At 37.1% G+C, this 15339-nt stretch overlaps 1 protein-coding gene across 1 annotated transcript; it reads left to right on the top strand.

The window, feature by feature from the left end:
- The first annotated feature begins 7171 nt into the window (after window positions 1-7171).
- Window positions 7172-7939, top strand: LOC115961612 (wall-associated receptor kinase-like 1). Its single transcript, XM_031080561.1, has one exon. The coding sequence runs from the start codon at window positions 7172-7174 to the stop codon at window positions 7937-7939; it is 768 nt and encodes a 255-aa protein (XP_030936421.1).
- Window positions 7940-15339: the final 7400 nt, after the last annotated feature.

The raw sequence follows: 15339 nt of genomic DNA, 5'->3' as shown, positions 1-15339 counted from the left end.
GAGAAATAAACACACACACACACACAAGGGAGAGGAAAATGGGTTCTAACACAAAGGTACACCACAGCTCTGCTCAAAAGCCATGGTAACTTTTAAGGGAGAGTGAGGCAAATTATACTACACACAACACACTCTCTTAAGCAAAATTTGGTTAAAAGCTATGACATTAAAATCTAATTCATTCATTTCATAATAAATATATAAAATTCCAAAATTTCAATATTAGAGTCATCTTAAAAATTTTAAAAGATGCTATTGGGTTATCATAGCTTGACCTCAGTTAATTAATGCAACTACCCAAGTTGATTGATTAAGTTCAATTGCATGCAAATCGTAAAGGCACCAACAAATCACCAAATAAACTAAGTACAGTGGAAAATAAATTAGACATGGTGGTTTATTGACAAATGGGGAAAACCTCTTGCAAGGCAAAAATCTCACCGGATGAATTTAAGGTCACCACTCCCAAGAATCCACTAATCAATAATCAAGCAATTACAAGTATAAGGAATCTTACCAACTACCCTAGCCTATCCCGAAATACCAACCTACAGTTGAACTTTAGTTCCAATACCCAATTGGACTTGATCTTGTAGTAGTCTTCTTTCGCTTGATGCACAAAATCTCCAATCTATGATTACCCCCTTTCACAGATTAAAGTATGTGCTTAACTCCAGCAACTTGAATGACATTGTTGGCTGCAAAGTTCTTCACTTCATCAACAATGAAAATTTGGAAGCACTTGGTAACAAAACCCTATGACGTACAAACGTAGTAGCTTCTTACAGAGAAAATAAATCTCTTGGTCTCTGTATCCGTATGTGATGGCTTTTAAAATAAGCCTTATGTATGTCTAGGGTTGTGAGAAGAAACCCTAAACAAATCCATAAGCTTGGGCCAAAATTCAAATCTGGAAAACTGAAGATCATAGATCTCGATAGATCAAGCTTCTATCAAGCTATCTATCACGCTGCCCATTAAGTCTTGATAGTAGGCATTTGTTGAGCTATCTATCGAGACTTAATGAATGGCTTTTCTTCATTTGTTTCTTAGACCAATCTTCATGACTTTCAATATGAACACTTGATATGCTTTGAACAACATATTTCTTGATGTATCAAACCCATCTTAGATCTATCCAATTACAAGTAAAATGCATTCTGTCAAAGGATTAGCCAATTATATAAAATATGACTCTAACAATTTCCCCCTTTGGCAATCCGTGACAAAACCACAAGCATAATTATGAGAGAAGTATAATACAATAACTTCATAACTATTACAAAAGTCAAAAAGCTAAAAGTACATAAGCCTAACTAATACAATGAGCTTTTGGAAAACTTTGCAAGAAAAGAGATCATGGCATGATAGACTTGCAACCTGTCTTATCTGAAACACTTAAACAAGATTCTTCAAGGCATCAAGTGTGAAACATGGACAAGTTGTATAAAAGAAGAAACATGTGTATAAAGACAAAAATGAAACAACACATGTGAGACAAATGTGAAAAAAAAAAACATACATCATATATATATATATATATATATATCAAAGAATACAATGTATATAAAAGTGGTCACAAGACCATAGTACATGAAGTGAGAAAAGATACAACAAAACCTTACTACATCCCTCAAAGCACTCTCCCCCTAACTGGTCTAACCCTATGCTAGCTCTCCCCCTAACAAAAAGATCTACTATCATATACAAAACTACTCCCCATTTTTGTCAAAAGTGATAAAGGGTGAATCACTAAGAGGGTGTCATCTCATCCTTATACTTAGAGCTAGAAGCATCCTCATCATCATCATCTCCACCATCCGTAGAAGAATCATCAACAGGCCCGGGAGAAGGTGAAGGAGCAAAACCGCCAAGACAAGACTGTCAGTGAGCTATGCAACTGATCCTAGTGTTCATTTGACACATCTCATCAAAAATGTGGTTAAGACGACTACCAAAATCAACACGCATGTGCTGAAGCTGGTCCATGATGGTAGTAAGGGACGCCTCCACTCTAAAAGAAGAAGAAGATGGAGTAAAAGATGAAGACAGACGAGGGGTAAGGGTAGCATCATCCTCCACATGAGGCCGCTTGGCCGCTAGTTGCGCGTCGCTCCTCCTAATAGATTCCTTACTAATGGCACCCATGACATAGAAAGGAGAAGAGAGAGGAATAATGATGTGCACGTGTGAAAGAATGCATGTGATAGCTGAAGGGAAGATGAGCTTATCATGTGTAGTAGTGTCTCGATAGCTATCTATCATAGATACTATCACATGTGAGGGAAAATCTATAGAAAGATCTTTCAAGAGAGAAAGAAGAAATCGAGCATAAGGCTTGATGATAGTGTTATAGTGAGATTGTGGAGTGAGTACAAATGTTATCACCATATTAAGGATTCGCGGACCCTTAGCAAACTTGGTTGTGGAGAAATTAAGAGTATCTCCTCACACCATGGCTTTCTCACAAAAGAGTGAGGCCAACTCGTCACTTGGTATGTTATGTAGACGAGGGTGACTAGGATAGTCTGGATAAGCTACTGTAGGGACATATAGTATCTTCGAAATGAAATCTGGAGTAACTACGATACGTGTACCTTAGAATACCGTAGTAAACTTAGGTATAGAAATATCGATGGCATGCATGTTGCAGTAAAACTCCTGTATTAACACACCAGGACACCTCCTGGGTATCTCACATAGAGATGCCCAACCTCAAGAGCTAAACGCACCCGGTAAAGGAGTGTCTAGAAAGTCAAACAAAATGACCTTGGGTTTCGAATAAATCGCCCGGCCAGAAAAGTTCTCAAAGAAGTCATCCATGCCTTCTCATCATAGAACCAAACAGAATAAGGAGGGAAGGAAGCAGAAGAAGAAGAGGAAGAACCACGACGTCTTATCGAGTTCTTAGAAAGGACAGATTTTTTAGGTGCCATGAGAAGGAAACTAAAACAAGAGAGAGAGAGAGAGAGAGAGAGAGAGAGAGAGGACACAGTAGGAGCAGGAGGCATAGTTTAGAAGAAAAAGACTACGTACAATGCATGATAATGCATGAACATGTTACGTGCTAAAAAAATTGCATCATGGGTAAAAAAACCTAATCCAAACTACTGCACCCATAGCGTATAATCAAGCACATAACCTAGAATGCATGAAAACATGATTATAATGACAAAGAATGCAATGCACAAGCATGTGAGATCATATTAATAAAACCCATCCTAAAAATTTTCATAGAAACTCAAAAACTCCAAAATTTTCAAAAACCCAAAAGTTAGGTCACAAAATGCATGCAATGCATGAATAAAGAAGAAAAGATGAGATTTAGAGCACTTACCAAGGAATGGATGCTTGGACAAGGCCGAAAACTTGAAGGGAAGAGGGATTTTTGTGAAAAGAAGAGGTTTGGATCAAGAGAGAAGAGAGAAGTTTCGAGATAGTTGAGTTTGAAAAGAATCGAATCAGACCTCAGATATATATAGAAAAACATAGCTTGATAGATCGAGAAGGTATCGAGCTTCTATCGAGAACAAAAACTCGATAGATCGAGAGGTGTCGAGCATCTATCGAGCAGAAAGAGATTCCAAAAAATTGGCTCAATGGATCTGGCTATCTATTGAGAGGTATCAAGAACAAACCCAATAATCTCAGTAGAAGAGGCATGTGTCAAGGAGCTATTGAGCATCTATCAAGAAGGTATTGAGCTGCTATTGAGAAGCCTGAAATAGAGTTTTCAAGGAGGAGATGCAGTATAAGATGAATGCAAACAAGATAGACACCAAATCAAACAAACAAAGAGCATGTTAAGCATGCCAACACATATTCAACTCTAGATGCAAAGCATTCCCAGATCAAAAATACACTAAACTAGTCTAATTAATTTTATTGTAAAAACATGTTTAGACAGTTTAGAGAGTATATACTACCACATGTATTCCTTGTGATGGCCAAATCACATTGTACCTATACAATAGTATCAAGAGTAGCAAAGAGTATGCATGTTTTGTGTGAAACTTTTGCAACAAAGCATAAGAACATCATTATATGAAGAGAAATTATATAAAAGGATCAAATACATTCACACACAGTCATAACTATTTCATGGGGACCATCACCTTCGAAGTACATCATATAACTCCCACATCTCTTAGAAACATGCTTGCAACCATATTAAAAGCATTTGGATTCTTTTTACTTTTTATGTTCTTTGCATATTTTTTCTTTTAAGCATAAATTGACGAAACATGTATGGGTATATAAGAAAGAGGAAAATACCCAACAATGTAAGCCAAACATCTTGTTTTTGCTATGCAAGTGCTACACTTTACCAAGCACAACTTTTATGAATTGCACATAGATGTAATATGATTGATGAGTTTTAGTGGTGAGATGGTTATTTATGCCTTTCTCTTAGGATTTTCTAGTCCTTCCCATCAAAAAGAGTGATTTAAGGTATGAAAGATAAAAGATTAACCAATCATACAAATCACATAAATGAGCCATAAAGCTCACATTGCTTAGTTGTGCATGAAGATATTCATCTAAGCTACAAAAGATACAAAGTTAAGAATTTTATTTCAAAGGCCATCCAAAGTATACAAGTACCAGTATACACAGACACACACTGTTTTTGTATTTTTCAAAATTTTCCCTTAAAAAAAAAAAAAAAAAAAACTGAAAACAAAGTAAAGACAAAAAAACAAACAAACAAACAAACATAGCATCAAAACTAGACTGACTTAAGCCATAACACGAACCATGCATGAGATCAAAAAAGTGAAGAAATCGCTTGAAATTTTTTCCTTTCAGATGGGAGACCTAGATGGGGATCCTTTCTTTTGCATGAACTGTTGTTTAAATGGATAAGGAGAAGAGTTGAAACCATTGAAGTTTGAGAGAAGTATGAATGCCTTAAGAAGTTCTCCAAGATAGGCTAAAGAAAGTTGGAGTTGATTTTGGTTCCCAAGAGATGACACACTATTGCTTTGTTGAGTGGCTAACCAGTTATAGCAATTTGAATGAGTATACCCAGATGCTCTACAATAGTGACAAAAGTGGGCTTCTTTGGTAGAGACTTCTTGTTGTTGGAGCAATGATTATTTTGCTTAGTCTCTTTCTTACCAACCTTATGGGGTACTCCTAGAATGGATTTTCCCTTATCACTTTTATCCTCACTCACATTTTTAGTTTTAGAATCAGTTACCTCAGAGTTATCATTATTATCAGGGGGAACAAAAATAACTCTATTTAAAGCATTAGAAGAGGTACTACAAGAGGAGAGAGAATGATCATACCCGAGACCTGTTTTGTCGAATGCAGACTTCTAGAAGTTAAGCATTTCATCCAGCTTGGCACTTGAAGTCATTTCCAATTGTGCTCTTACCTGAAAGAGTTCAGCATCTAGTTTCTTAATCTTTTCAACAAGAATGTTGTTCTCAAATCTCAGTGCTCCAATGTTCTGATTAGCTTCATCAACCTTGGTGGAGAGTTCCTCATGTTCCAACTCCACTTCACTAAGCTTTCTTGCAGCCAACCTGTAGAGCTTCTCATGCTTCTCAGAGACCTTGTACAACTTAGAGTAAGTAGTGTGGATGTCATATTGTTCATCCATCTTCTCAAACTTTGATTCTATGAGCTCTTCTTCCTCATCAATTAGGCCTACTACTTCCTCAGGGGACTCAATAGTGGTTGTGAAAGCACTCACTATCCCATCTTGGTCACTTTCATCAAAATTAGCTTTTGATTAAGTATCACTCAAGGTTGCTTTTGCCAATGGATTTGAGATATGTGGGACACTCTTGTTTCATGTGTCCAAATCCTTGACATCTATAGCAATTTGGTCCAGCAGGAACACTGTTGCCTTGACCAGCATCCTTGAATTCTCTCATGACTTTTGTCTTAGGACTTGAATTGAAAGAATGCAGACTGTTTGTGATCCATGTGTGACGGCTTTTAAAATAAGCCTTATATATGTCTAGGGTTGTGAGAAAAGAAACCCTAAACAAATCCATAAGCCTGGGCTGAAATTCAAATTTGGAAAACTGAAAATCGCAGATGTCGATAGATCGAGCTTTTGTCGAGCTATCTATCACGCTGCCCATTAAGTCTCGATAGTAGGCATCTGTCGAGCTATTTGTCGAGACTTAATGAATTGCTTTTCTTCACTTGTTTCTTGGACTAATTTTCATGGTTTTCAATATGAACACTTGCTATGCTTTGAACAACGTATTTCTTGATGTATTAAACCCATCTTAGATCTACCCAATTACAAGTAAAGTGCATTTTGTCAAAGGATTAACCAATTACATAAAATATGACCCTAACAAATCCAAATCCAAAAAATATAATGCTTAATTTATATACATCTCCCTATGGTAACCCACCTTTAATATGCTTGCATGCTATTGGTATTTTAGTGGAATAATATAAAGTTGAAATATATTTTATGTTCCAAAAATTAAGTTTATTTTTCTATTTTTTTCCACAAAATTTAAGAATAATAAAATTTTGAGTATCTAACCTATCCTATAAATTCTTACTCCTCGTTCGAAGGCACTTACATGAGAAGGGAAAACTTTACCTCTAATTTATCTTCGTGCCGATTGATAAAACTATTAAGAGCATTCACATCAAGGATCTCAAAAAATATAGTATTTAGCAATTCAAAAACCTACTTTATCAAATTTAACAACTCACTTTACAATTCACCCCACATCAAAGATTCTATTTTTTTACCATTTCATTTATAACAATATAAACAAATCATTAAAATAATAAAAAACAATCACCACAAAAACCAACCACCAAAACCAATCACCAAGAAATCATTAAAAAATAATAACAAGTTGCTACAATGAGCTCTCATTTATGATAGCTCATTGTAGCAGGATGGCAAATTTTTTAAGATATGACATCTTTGATGGAGCATGATTTTTGTGGTTTAAGATGCTAAAAATAGCTTTTGAGTGGGTTTGACACCCTTGTTGTGAATGCTCTAATGTGTACTTTTAGTCATTTGGAATATTTAATAAGTCATATAATTTGCTTAAATAATTCATATGAATAGTCTTATAATGTAACGAGTTGGAGGAGATTACTCCAAGCCTAATGAATAACAGATCAATTTTTAATTTCAAATACAATTGCTGGCATAAGCTTAATTGCTGTACTTATGGTTAGCTCTTGGCTATATTTTTTAATCAAGAAAAGAAAGCTTGTTAAGCTTAAAGAACAATTTTTTCAACAAAATGGAGGGTTGATTTTGCAACAACAACTCTCCAATAAAGAAGGATCTAGTGAAACAACCAAAATTTACACTGCTAAAGAGCTAAACAAGGCCACTAAAAATTATGATGCGAGTAGGATTATGGGCCAAGAAGGTTATGGAACAGTTTATAACGGAGTTCTACTAGATCATAGGATTGTTGAAATCAAGAAGTTCAAAACAATTGATAAAAACCAAATTGAGCAATTCATTAACAAAATAGTCATTCTCTCCCAAATTAACCATAGGAATGTGGTCCAATTATTGGAGTGTTATTTAGAGACTGAAGTTCCCTTCTTAGTTTATGATTTTGTCCCTAATGGCACCCTTTTCAATCACATCTATCATGAAAGCAATGCATCCACCGTATCATGGGAAACTCATCTAAGGATAGCTGTGGAAACAACAATTGCATTGTCAAATTTGCACTCTGCAGCTCTAGTACCTATAATTCATAGAGATATCAAATCTACAAATATATTGCTCAATCAGGATTTCATTGCAAAAATCTCTAATTTTGGAACTTCAAGGTTGGTTCCACTAGATCAAATGCAAATAGCCCTTGCAGTGCAAGGAACTCTTGGATATTTGGATCCTGGATACATACAAACAAATCAATTGACGAAGAAAAGTGATGTTTATAGCTTTGGAACATGGTACTCATGGAGCTACTAACAGGACATAAGACAATTTCACTTGCAAGGCCTAAAGAGCAAAGAAGTCTAGCCATGTATTTTCTTTGCGCATTGAAAGAGGATTGATTGTCTGAAATTCTTGAAAATGGTATAATGCATGAGGGAAATGTGAAGCAAGTCAAGGAATTTGCGAAGCTTGCAACAAAGTGCTTGAGAGTAAAAGGGGATGAGAGGCCTACTATGAAGGAAGTAGCAATTAAATTAGATGGCCTAAGAAAGATGGAGAAGCATATTGTTGAATCAAACATAATGGAAGAGACTGGACACTTTTTTTTTTTTTTTGAGAAACAAGACGGTGATTTTTATTAAGAAGAAGGCAAATCTACCTGATACATTTCAAAAAAATGGGATGGAACACCCTCCATCCAAACAGAAAAACCCGTGACATGACATGCATGCCTAGTAAGGTTATGAGCTACAATATTTCCTTCTCTAATAACATGCTGAAATTTTACATGATTAAGCCATTCTACCAAGTCATGTGTCTCTTTTATTAGGAAGCCGAAGGGAGCAAAGTTTGACACCTGATCTGTGAGGCTTTTGATGACTATGGTGGAGTCGCCTTCAAAAATAATCCTGTCAAGACTGAGTTCTGTAGCAAGTTCTATTGCCTGTGTGGTTGCCAAAGCTTCCATCTCCACCATGGAGCTGGCAAGCTGAACATTCCGAGCTAAAGAAACCATTGCGAGACCTTGGCTGTCATAGATTAGCACCCCAAGACCTACTTTGCAACATCTTAGAAAATTGTTGCATCGAAATTGGCTTTGTACCAGTCCGAAGGTGGTGGTGACCACCTTGCATGTGGTCTGACTGTAGGTGCTGCTACTATTTTCTTTGGCTGTAAAGACCGATACTCCATCAAAGCCTCAAATAGTCACTACAATTTGAGATTTAGAGGGAAGCCAGGTGGAGTTGTTCTGACTTTGTTTCTTCGGTACCAAATCATCCAAATTTACATAGCGAACAACTAACTCAAAGATATGGAGGAGTAGTTAGGGAAAATCTTGGAAAACTTTTTGGTATCTAAAGCTCCATTGAGGGTCTTCATTCCACACCTATGCAAGGGTCGGGCAAGACCATAAAGCATGGATAACATCTTCATCATGTTGGGCACAAAGAGAACAGTTTGGATCATCCACCACACAATGGTGTTTTAGATTATTCAGAGTTGGGATGGCATTTTTTCAAGCTCTCTAGAGGAAGTTTCTGATCTTACATAGCACTGATAAGCTCTAGATTCTCTTCTAAAGTGATTTCATCATCTTGGCTTGGGTAGAGGTCTGTGAGGTTACCATTGTAGCTTCAGTTTTGAGAAAATAGTAACTTGACTTGATAGTGTACTGGCCAGACTGAACATATGGCCAAAAAAGAGAGTCTTCTGAGGTGGTTCGAGTCAGTGGAATTTGTGCTATTTGATCAGCTTCCATCTTGTTGAAAAGGTTAGGCAGCAAATGTAGATCCCATTGGCGAGTCGAGGGATTAATTAGAGAACTCACCATGGCATTTCGTAGTTCAGCCATGAGGGGACTTTGGAGGCTTGGGCTTCGCAATGAAGGCAGTCACTTATCACCCTAAAGCTTGATTGATTCTCCATTGCCCACTCTCCATTTCATTCCTCACCTTATGACCTCCCTACCTTTCAAAATACTCCTCCAAGCATATGACCCTCCATGACCCTCCTTAGCTTCCATAATAGAACAGTTTGAAAGAACTTGAACTTGAACACTTTGTAAAACAAAGAATGTGTAATGTGCAGCAACCTCCACATTTGTTTGGCTAAGAGGGCATCATTGAATAATGATAATTCATTGAAATTCATGCCACCTTCGGATTTTGGTTCACACATTTCCTCCCACTTAATCCAATGAATTTTCCTACGATCTCCTCTTTGTCTCCACCAAAAGCCACGAATGAGTTTTTCTATTTCATGACAAAGGCCAAGTGGTAGCTTGAAGCAACACATGGCATATGTTGGGATAGCTTGGACCACTGCCTTAATTAAAACTTCTCGCCCCGCTTGTGATAGTAGGCTTTCTTCCCATCCTTGAAGCTTCCTCCAAACCCTCTCTTTAATGTAATAAAAACTCGCCTTTTTATGCTTTCCCACAAGTGATGGCATTCCTAAATACTTATCATATTGCAAAATTTCCGGAACCCCCAAAGCTTCTTTGATTTCAATCCTCATAGCTGGAGTGGTAGATTTGCTAAAGAAGATTGATGTTTTGCCTCTATTTATTTGCTGCCCGAACATGCTTTCATAGGATGCAAGAAGATCAAGCACCTTTTGACATTCATATCTATTGGACCTGTAAAACAATAACCTATCATCTGCAAAAAGCAAATGGATTAGTTTTGGGCTTCTTCTACTCAATGCTAATCCATGTATGGAGCCCTCACTTGTTGCCTTCAAGATTAAATTATTAAGGCCTTCTATACACAACAAAAATAGAAAGGGCGATAAAGGATTGCCTTGGTGAATTCCCCTTGTAGGTATAATCAACCCCTTTGGCTCACCATTCACCAACACCAAGTATGAGTCTGTTTTAACACAAACCATCATAAGGGCTATCCATCTATCATTAAACCCCAAATTTCTCATCACTTCCTCCAAGAAACACCACTCCACTCTATTATACGCCTTACTCATGTCTAGTTTTAACGCCACTTAACCAGATTTCTTAGAATTGTGATTATTCATGCTATGCAATGTTTCAAAGTCCATTAGAATATTATCTGAGATTAATCGGTATTTTGTGAAGGCACTTTGGTGTTCGGTTATGATTAAGGGTAGGATTTTTTTTAACCTATTTGCAAGGACCTTTGAAAATTTTTTATAAAGGACATTACAAAGACTAATGGGGTGGTAATTAGTGATGGCCATGGGATTTTTTATTTTTATTTTTGTGATTAAGGTTATGAAAGTATGGTTTAGGGGATGGGGTAGTGTGGCTAAATTTAAGTATGACAATATGGTTTTGGTGACATTATTACCTACAAAACTCCAATAATTTTGGTAGAAAAGAGGGGGCATACCATCGGGGCTAAGAGCTTTTAATGAAGCCATCTGTTTTAGTGCAACTTCTACCTCCCATTCCATGAAATCTTGTGACAATTGTGCATTCATATCATTGGTAACCACCTTCACCATTGAATTCAAGCCCAAACTCGAATTGGATGATTCAAAGAGTTGTTGATAGAATGTTGTGAAAGCTTCAACAATTCCCTCGGGTTGGTTGATCCATGCACCCGAAGAATCTTGGACACCCAAAATTTTGTTCCTTTGATGCTTTTGATTAGCCCTATTATGGAAATACCTTGAGTTTTTGTCACCATCAATCAGCCAAAATGCCTTTGCCCACTGCCTCCACATCAGATTTTCTTTCACCAACAATTCATTAATCTCCTTTTTCAAGCCCCTCACTTGAATATTACTCCCATTTTGCATTGCTTCTTGTTCGGCCTGAAGCAACCACTTCTTTTTTTCATCTAATTGTCTCCTAACATGGCCAAAGTTCTTGCAACTCCACTGTGATAGCTCACTCCCACACTTTTCAATCTTTTTGATCACTTATCTTTTGGCCTCAGAAGGGAATGAGCCTCTCCACACTGCTTCAATCACCCTTCCACACCCCTTATCAGACATCCACATTTCTTCAAAACAGAATGGCCTTGAACTTGGTGGGGGGTCTATACCACTTAGAGCAATCCATAGAAGGGAATGATTCCAGGTAGTACATGTGAGGTGAACAACCTTGGTGCCAGCAAAGTGGTTGAGCCAATCTGTTGTGCATAAGGCTCTATCTAGTCTTTCCCAGATTGAATAACTCGAAGTGTAATGTTTACTCCAAGTGAACCTTGAACCCGAGTACCCTAGATCCACAAAACCACATGCATCTATTGCCTCACAGAACTATTGCATTTGATTGTGACTTCGTTTATTGCCCCCCAATTTTTCTTCACCTCTCACCAACTCGTTAAAATCTCCCGCACACAGCCACGGACTTTGAAATTTCCTTTTTAAAGTATGTAGCAAATTCCAAGACTCAATCCGCTTTTGAGTGTCCGATTCACCATAGAATCCTGTGAATTGCCACTCAGTCTCTTTGTTCTTATTTATAATTGTATCAATATAGTTCTTATCAAACCCCTCCATTGAAATATCAATTGCTGATCTCCAAAAAAGAACTAAACCTCCTCCCCTACTTGTTCTTGGTGGTACAAACATGTTTTAGAACTGAATTTTCCTTTTCATATCTTTTAGCCTTGCTTCATCTGCCCATGTTTTGCCCGCACCATCTCAGCAAGCTCATTCACTGTACATAGGTTCCCAAGCTCACGACAGTTCCAGACTAAGCAACTCATTATGTTTGGCGGGGCTGAGCATCAGCCTCCACCGTTGAAAAAAGTTTGTCACTCTCATCTTTTGAAACCCACCTGTTCTTGCTAGGTAACTTCATATGAACATCCCCACTCCTCTTCCCACAAAATTTCCTCCCCTCTTCTGTATTGCCCAAGGACTTTTGAGTAATTCTGTGCTTGCCGTGCTCCTTGATTCTCAGCTGAGGTGGCGTGCTGAATATGGAAAGGAATATCCCCATTAAATTCTGCCTCTTTATTTTGCCTTGACTCAAAATAAGTGTCATAAACAAATCTCGTTACTCCCTCATCAACCCCTTTAATTGGAATTTCAAATAGTTCTGACGTTGGATTCTGATTTGGAATGGAATTCACGACACCATTAACTTCCTCAATTAAATTAGGAGCATTAATAGAAGCTTTAATAGGGTCAGATATGATTGAGATAGAGTCCATGTTTGTCTTTACCTCTAATTCAGCGTGTAATGCTTCAACCACATTGAAATCCTTCTGCAGCATGCAATCAATACCCTCATCACTGCTTCTACTCGTTACCAAGGTTGATTGAGGCATCCGCCAGACCACCATTCCTTGCTTGCCCCTCTACTGCACCTGGTTGTGAGTTGGTGACCTGAACCGAGGCATGAACTCCAGTTTTCTTTCGCTCATAATACCTAGGGACATAGATTACATCCTTACCTGCTGATGTATACGGGCTGCCTTCAAAGTTGAGTCAAATTGTTGCTGCTCCGGTGTAAGTGTACCCTTGCTATCAATCCATAACTCAAAGTTCTTATCACTATAATTCAAACGTCCACACCAAAAATAGATGTTAGGCAACCGCTCATACTTGAACTTAACCCAAACTTTTTCTCCATTCTCCATTGTAATTAACCTTCCTCGGCAGAGGGGAAGAGAGATATCTATAAGGACTTGGACTCGTATGAAAAAACCACCATCATCATCCACTGCCCCCACTGATTTTTGCACCTCGCCAACTATATCACAAATTTCTTCAGCCACTCTTCTGTTCATGTAGCGAACTGGAATATCGTGAACTTGAACCCAGAATAGGGTAGTTTTGAAAATCAATTCACGTACCGAGACATCAGAATTGTATCTTTGCAGCATGACTAAATGCTTGTCAAAACTCCACGGTTGGTTTTGCCAGATCCTATCCACATCACCGAGATTGTCAAAAACAAATAATACTCTCTGCCCCTTGTGATTTCGAATTTTAAAACCATTGGTGGATCTCCATAGCTGTTTGAAAGTCCTTGCCATTGCTTCCATATTCAGGAATTGAGGGGTTAAAAATTTTGCTGCTAAAAGGAATTCCCCTGATCGTTGGTCTCGTTGAAGAACAAAACCTGTAGTCTCCCTCTCTGACAGAGAAAAATTGCTCCACTTGGCAGCCAAGTCCCCATGATACAATTTTGAGAGGAAGACAGCCTAATTTGTGTTTCCCTTAACCCCCAAAGAAAAAACCCCACAAGCTCTAATGACAAACTTGTTACCTTCGAGAATAAAACTCTCCTTCTTGGAAGGGACAAAAACACTTCTACTGCCGTAAGAAGGAAGAGAAAGCTCACTCACCTAGCAACAGAGAGACTGGAAAAGCCGAAGAGACTGGACACTTGATTGGTGAATGTGGTGAGACATCTGGCGATTACAAATATGGTGGTCAATTCGATCATAGTATTGAAACGATTGGGATTGATAGCATGAAATCCCATGTATTAGTGAGCTTTAATAACAGTCGTCGTTTCATTGTCATTTTTTTTTTTTTTTTTTTGGGGGTAACCTTAGCGTTCTCTTTATTGTTTGTCCATGCAGGAAGCTGGTTGTGGTGGATGCCAAGCTTGAATCATTTCTTTTAATGAACTTTTATGCATTGTGAAAATGACATCACGTACCCACTCGTCGCACATTCTTTGTTGGAACTTTAAGTTCTTTAGTTCTTGTTCTTGTTCTTGTTCTTTTTATGATTATGTTTTTGTTTCATTTTATTTTTATTCACAAAATGGCTTTGTGGTTTACCACTTTACCCTTGAGAACAAGATATTAGGTTTCTCAATTAAATTCAGACATATGTATGCATTGGCCATTAAATCACGAATAGTGTATATTATTCAATAAAAATTAAAATCAATAAAACTATGTATATGGATTTAATTGAGAAACCTAATGTATTGCACTTGAAAATTAATATTATACCTAAGATTTACCCTTTTTTTTTTGGAGAAAATACCTAAACTTTAGCAAATACTTAGGATCTGTTTGGATAGAACTTATTTTGCTGAAACTGAAAACTGAAAACTGAAAACATTGTAGTAAAATAATTTTTAAATGTGTGAATAGTACCGTGAGACCCATTTTTAATGAAAAAATTGATAAAAAATGAAATCTGTGGGTCCGTGAACAGTGCACAAATGCACTGTTCATGGAAAACTGGTCAAATGTTGCAGCTACTGTTCATGTATAGTACATGAACAGTAGCCGCTTGTGAGGGAGAAAATGCGTGGAAAAAAAAAAAAAGAAAAAAAAAGGAGAAAACAAATAAACGCAATGCAGCAGACGCAATATTTCTATCCAAACATTACCTTAATTCCCATGTGGTATTGTTTTGTGTGTAAACCGTTAATTATATGACACTTAACCCTTGAGGTTTTTTAGTGTAACATAAAACGTCATGTTATATTGTTTTATATGAAAATACATCTCTAAATTTTCATGGAAACCTATTTGAGAATAGCCATAGAAATAACATGCGTATTTTTGTATGCGCACTTTGCAGCTTCTGTACCTATAATTAATAGGAATATCAAGTATAAACCATATAGAAGTTTTTTGTTACACTCAAAAACTCTAGGGGTAATGTAATTGAGTTAAAAAAATAAAAAATAATAATAATAATAATTTAAATGGTATACCTCATGCTCCTGCCAAATGCTATTTTTTGAAACATGCAGTTTTTTTAATTGTTGTGATGTAAAAGTTGTTCTCAGTAACACGTATGCACTT

Source organism: Quercus lobata, chromosome 9 (genome assembly GCF_001633185.2).
Source record: "Quercus lobata isolate SW786 chromosome 9, ValleyOak3.0 Primary Assembly, whole genome shotgun sequence".
Lineage (NCBI taxonomy): Eukaryota > Viridiplantae > Streptophyta > Magnoliopsida > Fagales > Fagaceae > Quercus > Quercus lobata.
The sequence above is the reverse complement of the archived record's forward strand: the minus strand, read 5'-3'. Positions and strand labels throughout refer to the sequence as shown.

What these genes read in the sequence shown, in the direction of transcription:
- LOC115961612 (XM_031080561.1), top strand. Translation starts at nt 7,172, where the DNA reads ATGGTTAGCTCTTGGCTATATTTTTTAATCAAGAAAAGAAAGCTTGTT.